Raw genomic sequence first — 19,525 nt, forward strand, 5'->3', positions numbered from 1 at the left:
TTCCCAAACTCATTTGACCACAAAACCTTTTTTTGTTTCTTGTTTTTTTACCTAACACCTATTAGCACCCAGCGGAACACACTGTGGGAAATGCCACTCTAGGCCGTGCGGCGTCCCCCGGAATGGTAATCACGCTTTTGTTCTTTTAAGGGGAAAACCATGATCTCTTTTTCATCCATGAGTGTGACTTAAAGAGTCGACTGGGGAATGGCTTGCTCGCGTCCAGGGTCAGAGAGGAGTTGCGCATCTTCCCTTGGAACCCAGCACCTACCATCCTTTTCCCAACTAAGAGCCTTTCTCCTTCCAGACCCCCAATTGCCACCTCTGAATGATGTCCCCTCCCAACCACTTCTGCTTCCACCTCCTATTTCCCACCTTTTATTCTCATCTTTGTTCAGCTGATAGCACGCAGCTGCTCCACGCTGACAGAGCAGAAAGGGGACTCGGTCAGTCCCCAGCCTGGCCACCTGACCTTGGACAAGTCACCAAACCTCTGAACTTGAGTTTTATTTTCATCTGTAAAGTGGGGATAATAACACCCACCTATCTCACCTTGCTCTATTTGATCACTTAGTGTGATAATGCCTTGGAAAATTACAAGGAGCTTTGCAAAAGAAGGTACTACAATTATTTCTAATGGCTCCAGTGCCTCTGGGAGTGAGCTTGGCTCTGCGCAACTTGCTGATCCCTGGCCAGCTGTGAACCCTATGGACTGAAATGCCACCAAAGTCACCCTTGGGTTTATTTGAATGGGACGACCAGATGGGACGGCTGCTCACACTCAGCCACGTGCTTATGCGTCCTCGTCTCTGCTCTGTCTCTGCCTCTCACTTGGCTGCAGGTGAAGTGTGTGCGATACTGGCCAGATGACACGGAGGTCTACGGAGACATTAAAGTCACCCTGATTGAAACAGAGCCCCTGGCAGAATACGTCATACGCACCTTCACAGTCCAGAAGGTAAGCTTCCCAGCAGCTTTGGGCAGCTTGTCCACCATGAGAACTGGCTTGTTTGTTCAGCCAGAGCACCTGGTGACTGAGGGTCTGTTCTATGTCCGGCCCCATGCGTGGCACCAGCAATAGATCAGCAATCAAGGTAGACATGGATTCTGCTACCATAGATCCCACATCTAGTAGGTGGGACAAACTGAATTCAATAAGCAAATCAATGAAATAACAACACACTGTGACAAAAGCCACACGGGAATATGCAAAGGATGGAGATAGAAATAAACAGGAGGATGGGGTGGCAGGAGAGAGCCTCTTCTGGGCAGAGAATGAAGGAGGAGGAACCAGTGAAGGGTAGACAGGAAGGAAGAGCTACCTCAGCCAAAGGGAAAAAAACATGCAGTCTGGAGGGGAAGAAAGATCTCGACCTGTTCACGGCCTGTGGTCTCAACCAGGGGCGTTTTGATCCCCCAAAGAATATTTGTAAAATGTCTGGCAACACTTTTGGTTGTCACAACTTAGGGGAGGAGGGTTAGGATGTTATTGGCACCTAGCATGTAGAGGCTAGAGATGCTTACAAATGTTCCACAGTGCACAGGACAGCCCCCAACAACAAAGGATATCCAGCCCAAGGCATCAGTATTGTCCAGGTTGAGAAATGCTGGTGTAGACATTGAAAGGATGCCAGGGCTGTACAAGTGTGGTGAGCAAGAATGTGATTGCAAATAATAATAGATACATTTATAATTTGCTATGTAATCATTGCTGTTCTGCCAGTGCTATTATATCATAGTGATAGCTGACATTTACTGAGCACGTACTAAACCAGGTACTTTTCTAAATGCTTTGTGTAGAGTAACTCAGTCCTCCCAACAACCCTATAAGGTAAGTGCTATTATTATCCCCATTTCACAGGTGAAGAAACTGAGACACCAAGTATTTAAATCAGTTGTCCATAGTTGCCCAGCGGCAAGGTTGGTAGAACCAGGAGTCACACTTTGGCCCCTGTAACACATTTCTCTTTCCATTACACCCTAGGTTCCATTTCTCTAAAAGCAACCACTTTAATAGACAATGTGGCCACAGGCCTGAGGATGCAGAAGCGCTGGGGACTTATGTGCTTTGAGAGTTGAGCCCTCGAGGCTTGGACAAGTCCTTGTAAGGGCCAAAGCAGGTTGCTCTGCAGACTAGAGCCTGCGATGCACACGGTACTGTTCCAGCATACAGAGTGGCCCACGACATTCTGTTTGCTCCTGGCAGCTCCCCCTCAAACCTCCAGACTCCTAAAGTCTCAGGGTCTTTTTCATCTGAATCTTCAGTCTTGGGTGAAAAAGTCAGGAAGCCTGTGAACTCCCTCCACTAACAGGAGGGGAAACCATCAGGTACTTGGATGTTGCCTTAGGTCAGATTGTTCAGAAGCAGAGCCTGAGGCAAGGATTCAGGTACACAAGGTATGTCAAGGGAGCTCTCCCAGAAGAAATTCCTAAAAGAGAGTGGGAAGCAGGAGAGGCAAGGGAAGACGCCAAGCAAGGGCAGAGGCTCCAGAGAAGTCTAGCCTAGAGCTGACCCACAGGGAACCTTAAGAGACCCCAAGGGCTTCTGAGCATTAACTGGGCTTAGCCACCCTCTTCACAGCACTTGAGCAGACACTCGGCAAACATCACCTACAATTTTAGCTCAAAATCGGTTCCTGAGCTGGGAACCTGGGAATAATAAACAGGGAGTGCTGTCTGCCCTTGAAGACAGCACAATAGCAATGGGGAGAGAGGATCCTTGATAAATAAGCATAGCACAGGTGGGAAGAGCTCAAAGGAGGGCTTCTGGGACTGAATTGATTTGGAGGATGGCATGAAAAAAAGTCCAAGTATTCTTGAAGCTTTCTCCTCTCTCACTTCAGCTCAACCATCACTGCCTTAATCTGGGCTTCTGGTTTCTTCCTCCTAACAGGACTGTTTGCCTCTAGTCCTGCCCTTATGTTAGTTTGGGTTTCCTGGAAGCAGAGCCAGAAGCAGCAGGGGTTTTGGTGCCCCGGCTCATGTGTTGAGGGAGGGTTTGCAGGGGGGAGGTGGGGAGAGAGACAGGATGGAGTGGGGAAAGGAGCTGAGTGGGGATGTGGCCTCAGCAGACTTGCTTCCACCTGACCCCATGGGAGACTTGGAACATGAATGGTACTGCACACTTGGTCCAACCTTGAGGCAAAGAGGCCTCGGGTGCCCCCATTAGGGTAAACAATTTTTCTGGTTCTTCCAGAACATTACTGGTTTTTTCACTGTAAGTCCTGTGTACCAGGGAACCCCTCAGTCCTGGGCAGACTAGGCAAGTAGCAAGCCAGTTGATCACTCTCCCTCTACTATCAGTCACTGAAGGATGCTGCCACATCCCAGGGGAGAGGGTTCCTCTTCAGCTGAGAACAGTTCCCTTCACAAGAGGGTAAGTGTGAGCTGTGTGCAGCCACAAGACTCAGAGCATCTGGCGAGGAGCACACTGGGCCGGTGATGGGGATCTGAGTGGGCAGCAATAGTGCTCTCTCTGCAACCCCCAATACATCCACCTCAATCCTTCCTTCATGTAGCAGGATGCAACCTCCTGAAATGCAAGTCTAATGATGCACTTCCTCTTCTGTCAAACCATCGGTATAATCTCCCTGTAGCTTCCCAATGCCTTTGAGATAAAGTCGAAAGGCGCTAATGTAGATTCAGGGCCTTCTGGGATCCAGCTCTTGTCCATTCTCCTACACCCCGAGTCCTGTGGTCCCCCATGGCCTGTCTTCTGCTTGCCTCTAGCATTGCCCTGGGTTGCTAGTGATTCTCTGCACATGCCATGCTAAGCCCTGTCCCCAAACCTGTGCCCATGCTGTCCCCCTGCCTTGGATTCCCTTCCTTTCCTCCCGTCAACTGGGTAATACTCACATATCAGTATATTATAATGATTAAGAGTGCAGACTTTGGAGGGAGACAGCCAGGGTTCACATCATTCCTTTACAACTCATGAGCTGTACTGTGACCTTGGGTGTGTCACTTAACCTTGCCTTAGCCTCGGTTTCCTGCTCCATTAAATGGAGATAAAATTACAGGGATTGATATCAAGATTAAATAAGTTAGGACATTGAAGTGTTCAGAAGAGTGACTGGTACAGAGTAAATGCTTAGTTAATGTTAGCTTTTATTTTCACTACTTGTTTCAAGATTCAGGTTAAGCATCGCCTTCTCCAGAAAGCCTTCTCTGATTTTTCCTCTCCACAGATCAGGTTAGCAGGCACTCCTTGGCACACTTCAATAGAATTACCCACTTGGGCATCTGCCTCCCCCACAAGGCCGTGAGCTGTTCCAGGGATAGGAGCTGTGGCTTTTATTCTCACCTTCCTAGTACCTAGCACAAAGCTGGGCACAGGTCACACTTGGTGAATGATTTTTAACTGAAGGAATGAACAATCAAATAGACTTTTCCTATTCAGCGCTCTCTGGGTATCTGCAGGAGATTCCTAAGTAGAAAAATAGTAGGTAGCAGGAACTGTCTAAGCAAAGGCTTAGAAGTGTGACCTGACCATGGAATACTCAGAAAACCACGACTGGGCCTGGAGTGTGTCTCTGTGAGGGCTGGGGGCGGGGTGTCAAAGGGAAGGGGAGCGGCTCTGAGCTCCAGGTCCCACTCTGCCTCCATCAGTCAGAGAAACTCTGCTTTTGTTTGTTTTGCATCTTACCTAATCATTCTAAGAATCTAATTAATAAAGAAGCCTACTAAGTTTTATAAACTTTGAGAGCCACGCAGACTAGCATAGTCAAGGCCAGAACTGTGGGACATCAGACATCAATCACTGAAAGGCCTCAGATTCCAGGGGAAACAATTTGGACTCCGTCTTCAAGGCCCACATTTCTTTGAATCCCTTCTACTCAATATACCTCCTATAAACACTGGTCGAAGAAGGTCCCCTAGAGTCCCCTATGGCCCTCTTGGACGTTCAGAGTGTGTATGAGCACCCTCAAGGCTCTGACGCATCCTGCGCTGAAGCCATCGATTTCATTTTCTCAATCCCACGTTTCCCAAATGTAACTGATCACAGATTGCTCTATGCAGAAACACCTGTTAACCCTGCGAGGGCGCTGTCCCTGCTGGACGTTCCTCAGCACAGCGGCTGTGGCTCCACATATTGCCGGGCTGGGTATGTGAGGGCAGCAGCTGGAAGAACAGGGGCCTCTTCTCTCCTCAGAAAGGCTACCATGAGATCCGGGAGCTCCGCCTCTTCCACTTCACCAGCTGGCCTGACCACGGCGTTCCCTGCTATGCCACTGGCCTCCTGGGCTTCGTCCGCCAGGTCAAGTTCCTCAATCCCCCCGAAGCCGGGCCCATCGTGGTCCACTGCAGGTAAGTCAAAGGTCCTCCACCTACCCAAGTGTGCCTCTGCACCTTGGTTTTCTTGGGAGGGACATGTTATCTTTTCAAGTGGTTTTACTCTTAAAGACTCCTCTTCCTGTGTCCCCCATGCCCAGTGCTTTCTGATGAGACTTGGTGGCAAGGTCACCCAACAAGAGTAATAGCGGTAGTAGCCATTGTTCCTGCTGGTGCCTGGAAACAGTGGTCATCAGGGAGGCAGGCTGAACACGGGCAGCATCTGCTATGTCTGTCAAGTGCACTATACCCACATGATTTAATTTACTTCTCGTCCAGTCTTAAGAGATGGGCATTATTATCATTCCCATTTTACAGATACAAAAACTGAAGCACTGAGAAGGTAAACACAGAGTGGGGATATTTAACCTGCTTTTCCCCAGACACTCGCCCTCAGCTCCTTGACATGGCAACAGGGTGCCTTGGTGGAAGCATGCTTCTTTTCGTTTCTATTATTTTCAAAATCAATTGCCGGCCTGCAGGGTCCCTCATAGAGAGAACTGGACAGCACCAGGTTCCACCTTATTATGGAGAAGGGATATTTTCAGCTCTGACCTAGAAAGTCAGATTGAGAATGAGTGGCCCGTCTTTCAGTCCTCCCGAATGGAGGTGAAGTATCATGTCAAGGGCGTCCAGAATTGAAGGAGGATGGACTTCCTGACCTGAAGGCCAACCAGCTGGCATCCCCCTCCTTCCCAATGCCTCTCTCTTCCAATATGACCTTGGGCCAGCCCCTCTTTTCAGACCCTGGATGCTTGAGTTATCACATCCCTGCCCTGGCAGGGATGTGTCAGTCAAGAGATCCAGGAAGACTCCATGAGTGTGGATGTCTCAGAGCCAGCTCCCTCCTCATCCAGCATCCATTTATCTTCCCAGCAGTAGTAGCTACACAGCCCCATTTCACAGACAAGGCAAGAGAGGATGAGCAGGTAACCCTCATCACAGCCCGTGGACTCTCTAAGCGTTTTGCATGTATGCTCCGCTTTATATCATCTCATAGCAATCCAAGGACAATAGAACATTAACTCCCCCATCTCCATATCCCAAAGAGAACCCAGAGCAAGGGTTCAGGAGAAAGAAAGGCAATAGCAAATGTTGATCAGGCCCTCTGTGCATGATGGTCCTATATGGTATGCATCTCCATAGCAGGTCATCTTAAGGCATCTGAGCAGAGTGGTACCCATTCCTGGAGCTGTTCTGAAAATTATGAACACATGGGTTGGCTAAGGATGCTAAGTTCCTAAGAGAGAATTCCTGACATATAGTCAGCACTCTAAAATCTCATTATTCTCTGCCTCTTAATGTTTTCTCTCCCTCCCTAGATTATTAATCCTTCAGGAAAGGAACAATGTTTTCATATTCCTACTCTTAATCCCAGCATCTACTGCATGATAGATTTTCAATAAATATTTGTTGAATATGATAGCCATTATTGAGAAATTACTGTGTATCCAGGCACAAAGCAATTTGTATGCATTATGCATTTTAATTGTAATTTCATGTAATTTATACATATTGTGCTATTAATGCTGTAAAGTGGATCTATTCATTATTATCAACATCATTTTATAGATGAGTATTGAAACCCAGAGAGGTTAAGTCATTTGCCTGAGGTCACACAGCTAGTAAGTAATAGAGCCAGGACATAATCCCAGGGGTCTCTTCAGATATCCTGTGTGGAATTACTGTGTGATGCTGAAATAAACACAGCTCTTTTCACAGGGACCCTGTAGGGAGGTATGTTAAATGCATCAGAAATCTGAAGCTAACAGACACTAGGCAACTTGGTCACCACTAATAGTTCCAAAGTTCAAAACCAGATTGTCCTGGTTCTTTATATGTTGAGTATGAACATTGAAGAAAAAAACAGATGAGTGACCCCTTATACTCCCTCTCAGACACTCAGGCCAAGCCTCTTAAGTCTCTGCATCTGGATTTTTGGGACTAGGTTCTGAAGCAAACATAATCCAGACTTCACTCTATTCAAACCATGAAATTTACCATGAATGAAAACTCTGCTTCCAGCGGGTTTACTTTGCAGATTCTTGTAGACTGGTTGAGACTGGCCTGTGCTCTTGGGATTTATAATCAGCCAATATTGCTTTTCATCTCGTTCCATCTCTCTTCCTCTTTGTATTTCTTTTGACATCCCCAATGTTAGACAAACACATTTGTTTCCATGAGAAATTTAAGATGTGAAAACGCAGTGGAAGGGGGCCTTCTCGACAGGCCGCCCAGCCTTCCCTTCCAAAACTGCACATGTGCAAGGCACATGTCCTGTGTGCCCCTTGGTCAGCACTGATACAGAAAGGGCTGGCTGTGACCCATAGAGTCTCATTGAGTTCCCTTGCTATTTTGTTCTTGGTTTGAGATCCTTCTAAAGAAGCCATTAGTGACCACAAGTCAAGTATGTATCAGGAAACTTAATCCTTGACAAGGGTCTCCGCATGGTCAGCTGCTCCAGTTCGATGACCAAGGGTCTCTGGATGACCAGCTGCTCCAGTTTGATGACGCTCTTGCTTAAACAGCTGCAAGTGGAGCCAGAGGCCGGGTTTTGAACATGGCGCTTTGCCAGCCACTCTCTGCCTTGGGGACAGCTGAGAGGACTCTAGTTTCTGTCCTGTCATTCGCCTGCCGTCTGTTCTCTCTCATCCTTCTTTGCTTCCGTCAACCCATTTGCTAAAGAAGAAAAAAGAGGAGAAAAGAAGGGAAGAAAATAGGAAAGACATGTCTGTAATGCATGTCCAGCATGCCAGGAGCTGAGCTGGCTGTTTTATACTATAAAGATGTATTATTTCATCCATCCCACCAGGAAACTGCATGTATATGTATGGTTTGAGCATGCATTACAAACTATAAATATTAAGAAAGGAAATGTGGGAACATGGAATCTAGAGCCAGACCGCCTGGGTAAAAGTTCCAGCTCTACCTCTTCAAAGCTGTGTGACCTCATTTAGGCAAGGTAAGCCTTCTGTGCCTGTTTTCTCACCTATAAAATGGGATGAGAAACTTCTTAACAACCTCATAGGGAAATCTATAGGTAACATTTATAAAGCATGTAGAACAATGGCATTTTGTAAGCACTGAATAAATGTTTGCTAAATGACTACATCCAAATAAGTCAGTCCTGATAAAATAGCCCTCAGAGACAAGCACTACTCTCTCATTTTACAAAGGAGACCGCTGGGGCTTAATCTACGTTTAGTTGCTTACTCAAGATCTCCCAGGAATGTTGGGAATCAGAGAGTTCTGTCTGACTATGCAGCATACTGACTCTTAACGGGACCCTTGGGGATAGGGCTGAATGCTAGGGGCCTCCCCAGGGCAGGTGCCTCTACCTAGATACCTAACACAGACCATACCTCTCTTCCAGTGCTGGGGCCGGGCGGACTGGCTGCTTCATTGCCATTGACACCATGCTTGACATGGCGGAGAATGAAGGGGTGGTGGACATCTTCAACTGCGTGCGTGAGCTGCGGGCCCAGAGGGTCAACCTGGTGCAGACAGAGGTGAGTCCTAGGTGACAAAGACAGTCACCTGTAGCCCTGGCCAAGGAGAAACATGATAGAACTGAGAGACCTACAGGTGGGGGCTTCCTATTGAAAGGGACCTGGGTGTGATGGAAGCAGGAGGAAATAAACACGTGGCTTACTATGGCAAGACCACTGTGGAAGCTAGGGTACACCAGCCAGCCCTGGAGGGCTACAGTGCAGGGAGTTCTACCAGTGAATGGCGGTGACTTCTCCATCTCTGAGGGCACCCAAGCAGGGACAGAATGACAAATTTGGGGGATTATTTGAATGGCATTCTTGCCTTGGGTGAAATGAGCGAAGGAAAGAGAAGGACTGGCATTTATTCAGTGACTACTACGTGCCAAGAGATGGTACAGTCACTGCAGGGAATGGTTTAATCAACAAAGTCATTGAGTACTTAAGCTGGGTGCTGGGATTTCAAGAGACATAATACACAGCCCCTGGCCTCAAGGGAGAAGCAGACCTTCAGGTACCTCTCTGTGCAGTTAGAGAGCCCAAGACCTAGGAGTAATGAGAGGAATTAATCTTTATTGTTGTGTACCTACTGTAAGCCAGGCAGCATACATTTGTCCTATACACGATATTTTTTCTACTCCTACAGCTATGGTGTAGCTCCTAGTATTATATCCATTTTATCAGTGAAGAAGAAATTGTGTCCCTAAGACCTCACAGACCTACCAGACTGTGGCAGAACTTAGGTCCATGGGACCCCAAAGATTCCAGCTTTTTCGCCAGAACCACAAACTCACTAACCAGTTTTTTTGTCTATCCCACTCTGTGCCTTGGCTTATCATTCCTGTAATGAGCCCATCTTCTGTTCTAGTGAAGGTTGTGGGTGCCTGGGCAATCAGAGCTGGGACAGATAAGGAACTGTGCACATCATCAATCCTGCAAAGGGAAGTCCGTGGCTTTGGCACGGCTAGCCCCTCTGACTCTGCAGTGTATACCATCACTGATTGGTTTATACACATAGGCTCTGAGCTTACTCTTACACAGGCCAGTCTTCAGGCTTCTAGTGTTAAAGCCAAGAAAACTGCTTTATCTGTTCCCTGGTTCATGCATACAGAAGGCAGGTCTGCTGGTTGGAGTCAGACATAGGGGGAGGCTATTCAAATGCAGATGCATCACAGAGCATCTGGATAAGCACTCTTTATAGACAAACTGACCAAGTTCTGCAGAAAAAGATCACTCAAACATTTATCTAGGCCCTAAAAGTAACACCGACTTCTGCCTGGTGGGCTAACAAATGGCTTTCCAGAAATAATGGAACATTAAAGGTATAGAAAAGAGGGAGTGGATTTTCAGGAGGAGAGAACAGCAGGTACAAAGAAATGAGATGGGAGAAGACAGGACATATGCTTTAGGAGCAGATTGTGAGACAAAGATTTGCGGGCAGATAATTTTCTTGGAAGGTGATCCTAAGACACACTGGCTGGTGAGTGGGAAAGTGAGGCAGAGCATGGAAGGAAACAAACAAAGCCTACTTTAGCAAGCTGTCAAACCCTGTAGACAACTGGAGCCCAGTTCTGCTGGGGAACTATGGGAGTGTGGAACATGCATGTCCAAGTGATTCCACCTAAATGGAGAGGGAACTTAGATTTCTATCCTCAATTCTCCATCTGCCATTGCTTCACGGTTACTTTCCACACAGCCCAAGTATCCTCTCTGCCTTCAACAGAGAATCCCAGGTGTTTGCAGCGAGCAGCCTTCCTTAGGTAAAGGTGAAAGCTGAGGAGACAATGGAGTGGATACCAAAAGTGCTTGCTACAGCATGTCTAGAAGTTTCTAATTTTATCAGTGACTATGCTATTCCATCTTAAATAATAAACAAGACCCACCATAGCTCAGGTGATCCCTAGGAAACATGGAAACCTTTGGGTTACAGTAGGAAAAGTAAGAATTCTGCCTAAGTGCCTAAGAGAGAATTCCTGACATATAGCAGGCACTCTAAAATATCATTATCCTGTGCCTCTTAATGTTTTCTCTCCCTCCGCTGATTATTAATCCTTCATGAAAGGAACAATATTTTCATATCCCCACTCCTAATCCCAGTATCTATTACATCATAGATTTTAAACAAATATTTGTTGAGTAGCCATTATTTATTGAGAAATTACTATGTATCCAGGCACAAAGCAATATGTATGCATTATGCATTTTAATTGTAATTTCATACAATGTATACATGTTGTGTAATTTATACATATTGATAAATCATGTCTATTCTTCATAGCCACAACACTAAATGTGGACAGCAAAGTCTCAGGCCGCTATTCTTACCTGGCACCCCATTCCGTCTCCCCTGCCTTTGCAGGAGCAATATGTGTTTGTACACGATGCCATCCTCGAAGCGTGCCTCTGTGGCAACACTGCCATCCCTGTGTGTGAATTCCGCTCTCTCTACTACAATATCAGCAGGCTGGACCCCCAGACGAACTCCAGCCAAATCAAAGATGAATTTCAGGTATGAACAAATAGCAGACTCAGTGACTATCTTAGTCAGTTTGGGTTGTTATAACAAATTTCCATAGATTGGGTAGCTTAAATGACAGACATTTATTTATTACATTGCTGGGGGCTGAGAAGTCCAATATCAAGCTTCCAGTGAATCCAGTGTCTGGGGAGGGCTCACTTCCTGACTTGCAGACAGCCACCTTCTTGTTCCATATTCACATGGTAGAAAGTAGAAGAAGCAGGGTCTCATATTTCTTTTTTTAAATTTTTTATAGAGAGAGGGTCTCACTATGTTGCCCAGGCTGATCTTCAACTCCTGGGCTCTAGCAGTTCTCCCACCTCGGTCTTCCAAATTGCTGGGATTACAGGTGTGAGCCACCACACTCGGCCCTACATGTTTCTTCTTATAAGAGCTCTAATCCCATTCACGAGGCCTCTATGCTCATGACCTAATCTTCTTCCAAAGTCCCAATTTCCTAATACCATCACACTGGGGGTTAAGATTACAGCGTGGATCTTTGGAGGGATGAAAACATTTAGTCCATATAGTAACCCACCAACTTCAGTGGCTCCGTGCACATTTGTGGGGTTTTCATCAGGACAACTGGTATGTCTGTGCACTTTCATTGTCTGCTTCTCTAGGAAGCTGCAGAATCTGTTACAGAACACAAAATGCATAGCCATGAGCAACTATGCACTCAGGGATTGCTGGTGCTTGTTTTTAACTGTGATTATGTTTTTTAACTGAGGTCTTACTCAGTTCCTGTCCAAGTTGTGAATGGAGACAAATTTATACAAAGAGGTGTCAATTTCATACTGCTTTACCCCTGGAGGCACTCAGGTTCTCTCAGTATGTTTTCAGTAGACTCTTACTACTAAAAGTGTGGTCTGCAGCTGACCAACATGGTGAAACCCCATCTCTACTAAAAGTACAAAACAAATTAGCCAGGCGTTGTGGCGCATGCCTGTGATCCCAGCTACTCAGGAGGCTGAGGCGGAGAATTGCTTGAACCAGGGAGGTGGAAGTTGCAGTGAGCCAAGATTATACCACTGCACTCCAGCCTGGGTAACAGAGCAAGACTCTGTCTCAAAAAAAAAAAAAAAAATTGTGGTCTGGAAACCAGCAGCATTGGTTTCACCTGGAACCTTGTTATAAATGCAGGGTCTTGGACCTCACCCAGACATAGTGAATGACAGCCTGCAATTTAACGAGATCTCTGAGTGATTTGCATGCATGTTTAACCTTGAGAAGCACTGTCCTAGAACATAGCTCAGGCATACCAGATCGATCCACACCTGGAAGCCACATGGTCAGAGCTGTGGGAACATTGATTGGTCTAAGAGGCCTGGACATGAATCACTAAGTAAGGTAAAGCCAGAGTTTAGCTCGTTATCCCAAGACCACTGTCAGGATTCCACCTGGGCAACAGGAGCGGAGAACCAGGTATGAGAAAGCAAGGAAGCTCCAGGTCTTGCCTCAAGTCATTGGGCAAATGCCAGACCCATTGTTCCACGGCAGATATCCCAGGCAGGCCAATACCTTAGTAATCCCTAAAACAAACAGCCATTATTGATTTGAAGTAGAGACAGTGTGCTAAATGAGGGAAGGACGGAGGGCACAGAACCCTGGTCATTGCACATAACATCTAGTCCACTGGCTAGAGCAGTTCAGCTCTGGCCTCAGACTTGCAAGACTTACTCTGCAGGGCCCAAACACAGCAATATCCCAGACCTGTTTTGGGTTGCCCCTCGGGGGTCTCTCATCTATCCTGAGCAGTTCATCCAGGCATCCTTCCATACTCAGCCTTCTCTCCAAGTGTTGGGAAATCATTTATCCCATTCCATGACAATGCAAGTGATGTTTAGCACTCAGCAGGGATTCCCTACCCCCACCCCCTCCAGGATGGCCCGCCCTTTTTTTTTTTGGTTTTTTTTTATTGAGAGAGAGTCTCACTCTGTCGCCCAGGATGGAATACAGTGGTGCAATCTCGGCTCACTGCACCCTCCACCTCCTGGGTTCAAGCAATTCTCCTGCCTCAGATTCCAAAGTAGCTGGGACTACAGGTGTGTGCCACCATGCCCGGCTAATTTTTTTGTTTGTTTTTTTAGTGGAAACAGGGTTTCACCATATTGGACAGGCTGGTCTCGAACCCCTGACCTCATGAGCCACCCACCTCGGCCTCCCTGCCCTACCCTTTAATGCAACAGTAGCTAAGCTGAACCACTTAGTTCATTTGGTTGGCAGGTACTATGAGACTGTCTGAGCCTGTGTGTGGATGTGCTGCTTCTGCAGCCTTGGCATTTTGAAGGTGTCACACAGCTCACACACCCTGTAGCAGTGAGCAGGAGAGGAAAGAACATCACTATGGAAGAGGAATGGGTCCCGGGAAAGGGACAGTGGAGCTGCACTTGGAGGGTGGTGATAGTTAGGCTGAGTTGGTACATCACTGTCTCCCTTGATCAGGGGCAAGCACAGGGGCAAGTACAGGAGCAGGGCCTATCTGTCCACCTTTGTGCCCCACAGACCCTCAACATTGTGACGCCCCGTGTGCGGCCCGAGGACTGCAGCATTGGGCTCCTGCCCCGGAACCATGATAAGAATCGAAGCATGGACGTGTTGCCTCTGGACCGCTGCCTGCCCTTCCTCATCTCGGTGGACGGAGAATCCAGCAACTACATCAACGCGGCACTGATGGATGTAAGTGTGCCCTGGCAGAAAGCTCCTAGCCGGCATTCAAGGGCAAATATTCTTCCTGAGGTGGAAGTGGCTGGACCTCAGGGCCCTGACCCCACCAGCCAGCCCCTCTTTTCCTGATATTCTGGTCCCAAGGACCTTTGCTCCGCCTAAAAGCTCTGGTCCAAATCTAGACACAAGCTGGGCTCTTGGCTCCTTTTCTCATACAAAGAGCCTGGAAAGAATAGACCAAAAGCTTAAGGTGGCGCCTGTGACACCATGGCAAGTGTATAGGCGTCTTCCCCACAGAGCCGACTGTCGGCCTGAAGTGTAGTAAAGCAAATGTTCTCTATGGTGGGACTTGGCCTGAGCCAGGGAACATAAGAAGGTACAGACACAGGTTCTGCCCCCTGATAGCTCCCATGAAGGTTCCCAGGTAACTCCTGTACAGAGGCAAAAATGAGGATGGCACACAGTAGGGGCGCAGTAAAACAAGCATGAGGTGGAAGCGGGCCATGTTGCTGGCTGTCCTGTGAGGGGCACTGTCCCCTGCTTTCTTGACATCACTTCACCTTGCCCTGGTTTGGTAGTAGGGCCACGTTCTTGGCCCAGTGAGCCTGGGCTTCTCCCCTGCATTTTTCGGATACTTCTGATTATCATCACTTCCCCTCCAAGATGTATGGGTGTTTGCAGCAGGAGGGAATTATGGACCACCTACTCCCAGCCATGTACTTTTCAGCAGAGGAAACTGAGGCCAGAGAGAGAGAGAGAGAGACTTGCTGAAGGTCACCCAGGGTGCTAGTGGCACAGCCCAAACCCAGAGCTCTTGGTTCACACTCTAGTATTCATTTATTGATCCTCCCCGCAATTTGCTGGATCCAGTAAGATGTAAACACCTCGCCTCCTGAGACTCAGAACCAAGAACACCATTGCCTGATTATAACGGGCTCTTCCAGCTCCCCTCCCCACCCATCTGAGATCACATCCTTCTAGCCCCTGTGGCCCTCCTATTTATCTCACTCAGAATAGACTGAAACATGGGATGCTCTCTCCTGGGGTCAAGGCCAACAATTTCTCTGACCTCTAATCCTCCTGAAGTTTCTCCCCAAGGACCTGGGTGATGGAAGGTCAATGCCTATCCCAGCTCTCTAGCGGTCTGCCCTGACCTCTGCCCACAGTGTGCCTATAGCCTCCGTAAAAAAGCCTAGCTCTGGGTTCAGAATCAGGGAGTCTTGGCTCGGTCATATAGCTGGAGGTGGAGAGAAGGCCTTTGGCATTAGAGAGCCTTCTAAAGTCAATGAATGCATGTGTGTGTATATGTGCATTATGTGAGTGTGGTAAGAAATGGAGTCTAGGGGTACACCCACACTTGCAAATTCCTCCTAGCTTTGTCTCCCACTTCTCCCAACACCCCCTCCCTGCCTTCCTCATCCAGGCAGAGATCAAACGAGCTCCTGGCCTCTACTTAATAGGTTAGATACTGCCTGGAGTCAAATGCCTTCTGTCAAGCTCTGATGCTGATTGTGTTCTGTTTGTCCACAGGGCATTTCTCCTGTGAGCCACCACTGGGGCCTTTGCCTTTCTTATGTTAAAAAAAAAAAAAAAAAAAAAAAAAAAAAAGTCCTTATCTGTATTCTAGCTCAGTCGGTGCATTATCTGGTAACCATAGCAGCGTTGCTCCTAGCAGAAAAATATGAAGTCCTCTGGGTTAATTTTTAATGTTTCCCCTGGTAAAGGATGATGTTATCTATGAAATGGATTGCTGGCTGATCCCTGAAACCCGGCAGGAGCACGGATCTCGAACATATTTTCAGATAAGGCTTTGTCAGGCGTGCTGGCCTAATGGAGCATTTATCACAGAGACAGGGAAAAAGAAAAGAAAACTAACATTCACTGAGTGTTGGGTACCATGTCGGGCGCTGGACTTGCACTGTCTCATTTTGCATGTGAGTACTCTTATCCCTATTTTCTGATGAGGTCCTCACGGTCAGAGCATTTTCATCACTTGCTCAAGGTCAACTAGCTCAGCAATGGGGAGCCAAGGACTGCAGCCCCAAGTCTGTTAACACTCAAAGCCTTCATTTCTTTCCACGTCTGGAAATGGCTCAAAGGCAGTGCTGTCTACAGGTAGAGAGTATGGCTTTCAGAAAATAAATTGCCTCTGCCCACCCAGACCCCTCCTCCGAACATTCTACTGGCCAGGAGAAGGCCCTCAGAAGAAGCCCCCCCCCCCCAATGCATGTATGACATCTATGTTTGCAAGGCTTTGTCCTGCTGTTTCCAGGGTCTTTGCAATCTTTCATCATCTTCCTTCTTTCTCGCTTGTCACTCCACTGAGAACAGCTTTGACTCCCACAGAAACCATCTCTTGAGAAAACATATCGGGAGCCTGAGCCACTGATGAGGTGGAGAATCTCCCCAGTCTTTTCAAACACATTACTTCAGGTGGTGTGAAAACAGGGCTCTGGTTGAAGCTGCCAGACCTCCACTGTCCATTTTCTCTGGGCCTCTGTTTCCCTATCTGCAACATGCGGCTGAATTTATTGTCTTATTCGCCGGAACAATGCTGTCTAGCATGTGCTAGCCACAATACCAGTGCCATGATGTAAAACAAGGTCAGGGGTGTTTCTGCCCTGCCAGTAGGCTTACGTTCAGACTGCTGTTTGTTTACCGGCCTTTTCACACGCAAATCTCATTCAATCTATGTGACAGTCATTCCTTTGGATTTATGAGGTCAGTTTTCCAGGTGGAAAAATATGAGCTCTGGAATCATCTAATAACTTGACAGTACTTAGCACCCACCCCACCGGGGAAAAAAAAAAAACAACTCTGCGAATGAATGAATGGGTGAATAGACGGACAGATGGATGACTCATAACTTACAAGTGGTAAAGCTGCCCTTGAACCCCAGGTCTACTTGACTTAATACATGTGTACTTTCCACTGCCCCATTGACTCACAAGACACAGTGCCCACCTTGCCAGGCCAGCTCAGCCCCTCATTCTAGCCTGGAGGCAGAAAGGAGCCTGTGGGAGACTCTCTGCCTCAGGCCCTCCCAAGCCCTTCCCCATCATCATGAGCACAGGGACTCGGCCAATCCTTTATATCCCAAGAAGTGTCTTGACTGGCAGAGCCACAAATCTGCATCTGAAATCTTTCATTTCATATTGTAATTATGATTATTTGCTGAGCTCCAAGGCATAAATAATTTATTTGGATAATCCCCATCCAAGTGACACTTTCCTAATGAAATGTCTTAGTTTGGAGGAGAATGTGTTCATAATGAGAAGGTCCCCTTTGCCGCCAGGGCATGGAGAGATAAAAGAACAGGCAGGTGCTTTGTATAATCTATTTGGCAGGCTCGGGAGCCTCTGGCCTCAGTCCGGGCCTCATCATCATCAGAATATCGCTGATGGATGTGTAATTTACGAAGCCTCTGTCTTTTCTTTGTCAGAGTCACAAGCAGCCTGCCGCCTTCGTGGTCACCCAGCACCCTCTACCCAACACCGTGGCAGACTTCTGGAGGCTGGTGTTTGATTACAACTGCTCCTCTGTGGTGATGCTGAATGAGATGGACACTGCCCAGGTAGGAGGAGGCCGAGCCAAGCTCTAGGTGGGTTGGGGGGAGGGGGCGATGCTCTAAACCTGGAGGGAGAGCCCTTCATAGCCGCTGCCTGCCACATCTGCCCCAGCTAGCTGTCCTGTAACAAGCACTGTCTGGCCATGAGCATCAAGCAAGCCATTCTGCTGCCTACAGAGGGTCCTGTCACCGCCACCCCCGACCTCCAGCAAAGACCCCCCTGCCTATGGGTTTTGTCCAACCCCCTTCAGGACCAGACTCTGTTGCTCCATCTCACAAGTATTGATTACTGTCTTGCTCCAAATCACACACAGCTTGCAGAGTCAGGAGGCTGCCTCTTCCAGCCCTGAATAATACCCAGATGACTGGCCACACTCACCTCCCTTCCCCCTCTGCAGTACAGCCTGTACCAACAGAGCCTGGGACTTGAACCTTGGACACTTTACCCACTGACCATCCCACCAAGCCCCAGGTCCTCACAGTTGACCTTTGTGTCCTGGCAGGCTTCCTGCCTTAGCCCCTCTGGTCTGACAGCTCCAAGCATCATGTCCTACAGTATATCCCCATACTCAGGACACAGGACATGTATCTTGGGACAGTTTCTGGATTGAATGTATCCCTACAGGAGGGCAGCCATTCTGGGGTGGAAGAGGTGAGAATGGTCCTTGAGATTTTTAGAAATCTTTCCTTTCACTGCCCTAAATAAAACTCAAAGTAACAACACATTCCCATGTGAGTGCTGGCCTTGTGCAGGCCTTGGATGGGAATAAAAAAAATTTAAACAGATCTGAGCTATATAGTTTCAGCCCTCTAAAAGCTCATGGTCTTGCTACAGAGACAGATGAGCAAATTGTCCCAGCCTCGTGTGGCTGTGTTATAATAGAGGTCAGCAGCGAAGTGCTGTGTTGGCCAGGAGCAGGGAGCAATTAATTCTGCCCAGAGGGTGAGAGAAGACTTCAAAAAGAAGGTGACTTTGGCCTTGAAGAAGGCAGGGGAGCTTTAGGTACGTGGAGGTTGAACTCACTGAGAAAAGGCATTTCAGGCAGAAGGAACAGCAGAGGCAAAGGTGAGGCTGGAGGTGAATATATGTAGACGTATTTGCAGAACAGCTCATGTTCTAGTGTGGCTGGGGCCTGGGGTATATCAGAAGGAGAAGAATGTAGTGAGGCTGAAAAATGCTGCAGAGCCCAGCTTGCGGAGAACTCCCGGTGCCAGGCTCCGGAGCTGGGGTCTCAGATGGCAGCACAGCAAGCATCAGATGTTTACTTTGTAAGCAACAGAATCCTTTCTATGAATAAAAGCTATCATACAAGCCCAATGTATGAAACAGGTATGATCAAGAGCTGCTCATGATGAAGCAGTAGGCAGGGCTTGGGGTTCCACCCACACTGCTCTCTCATTGTCTCCTGGTACCCTTGGAGGGGTCAGTCCTTTGTGGGACCCGTGGGTTTTGCAGGAGCACAGTTAGAAATACCTCTTAGTAACTGGAGGGTTAACAGTGGTGTAACAGAGCCAGGGTTCCTGTTAGAAAGTTGGATCTGGAGGGTGCGCATTGTGTCTCATGCCTGTAATCAGCCCTTTGGGAAGCCAAGACAAGAGGATTGCTTGAGGCCAGGAGTTCAAGCCCATCCTGGGCAAAACCATGAGACCCTGTCTACAAAAAAAATGTTTTTTAATTAGCCAGCCATGGTACCATGTTTCTTTAGTCCCAGTTACTCAGGAGGCTGAGGAGGGAGGATTGCTTGAGCACTGCAAGGCTCAAGTGAGCTATAATCCCACCACTGTATTCCAGCCTGGGTGACAGTGCAAGACTCATATCTATCTATCCATATTCCCTCTCTCCCCCGTCCCAGACTGGAGTGCACTGGTGCGATCTTGGCTCACTGCAACCTCTGCCTCTCAAGTTCAAGTTATTCTCATGCCTCCCAAGTAGCTGGGATTACAGGCGCATAC

General features: G+C 47.7%; 1 protein-coding gene across 13 annotated transcripts in view; it reads left to right on the top strand.

The window, feature by feature from the left end:
- PTPRT (protein tyrosine phosphatase receptor type T) overlaps window positions 1-19,525 on the top strand; it is a 1,128,992-nt gene that overhangs the window by 1,085,620 nt on the left and 23,847 nt on the right. For 7 of the 13 annotated variants that reach the window (XM_037743358.1, XM_017542238.2, XM_037743359.1 and 4 more), the window contains 7 exons: window positions 66-125; window positions 842-958; window positions 5,153-5,307; window positions 8,705-8,840; window positions 11,179-11,328; window positions 13,843-14,016; window positions 17,447-17,578. In XM_037743358.1, coding sequence (XP_037599286.1) covers window positions 66-125; window positions 842-958; window positions 5,153-5,307; window positions 8,705-8,840; window positions 11,179-11,328; window positions 13,843-14,016; window positions 17,447-17,578 — 924 coding nt within the window. The remainder of the gene's footprint in view (window positions 1-65; window positions 126-841; window positions 959-5,152; window positions 5,308-8,704; window positions 8,841-11,178; window positions 11,329-13,842; window positions 14,017-17,446; window positions 17,579-19,525) is intronic. The other 6 variants (XM_037743363.1, XM_017542244.2, XM_017542246.2 and 3 more) reach the window with 1 other exon arrangement.

This window comes from Cebus imitator, unplaced genomic scaffold (assembly GCF_001604975.1).
Source record: "Cebus imitator isolate Cc_AM_T3 unplaced genomic scaffold, Cebus_imitator-1.0 Scaffold141, whole genome shotgun sequence".
Lineage (NCBI taxonomy): Eukaryota > Metazoa > Chordata > Mammalia > Primates > Cebidae > Cebus > Cebus imitator.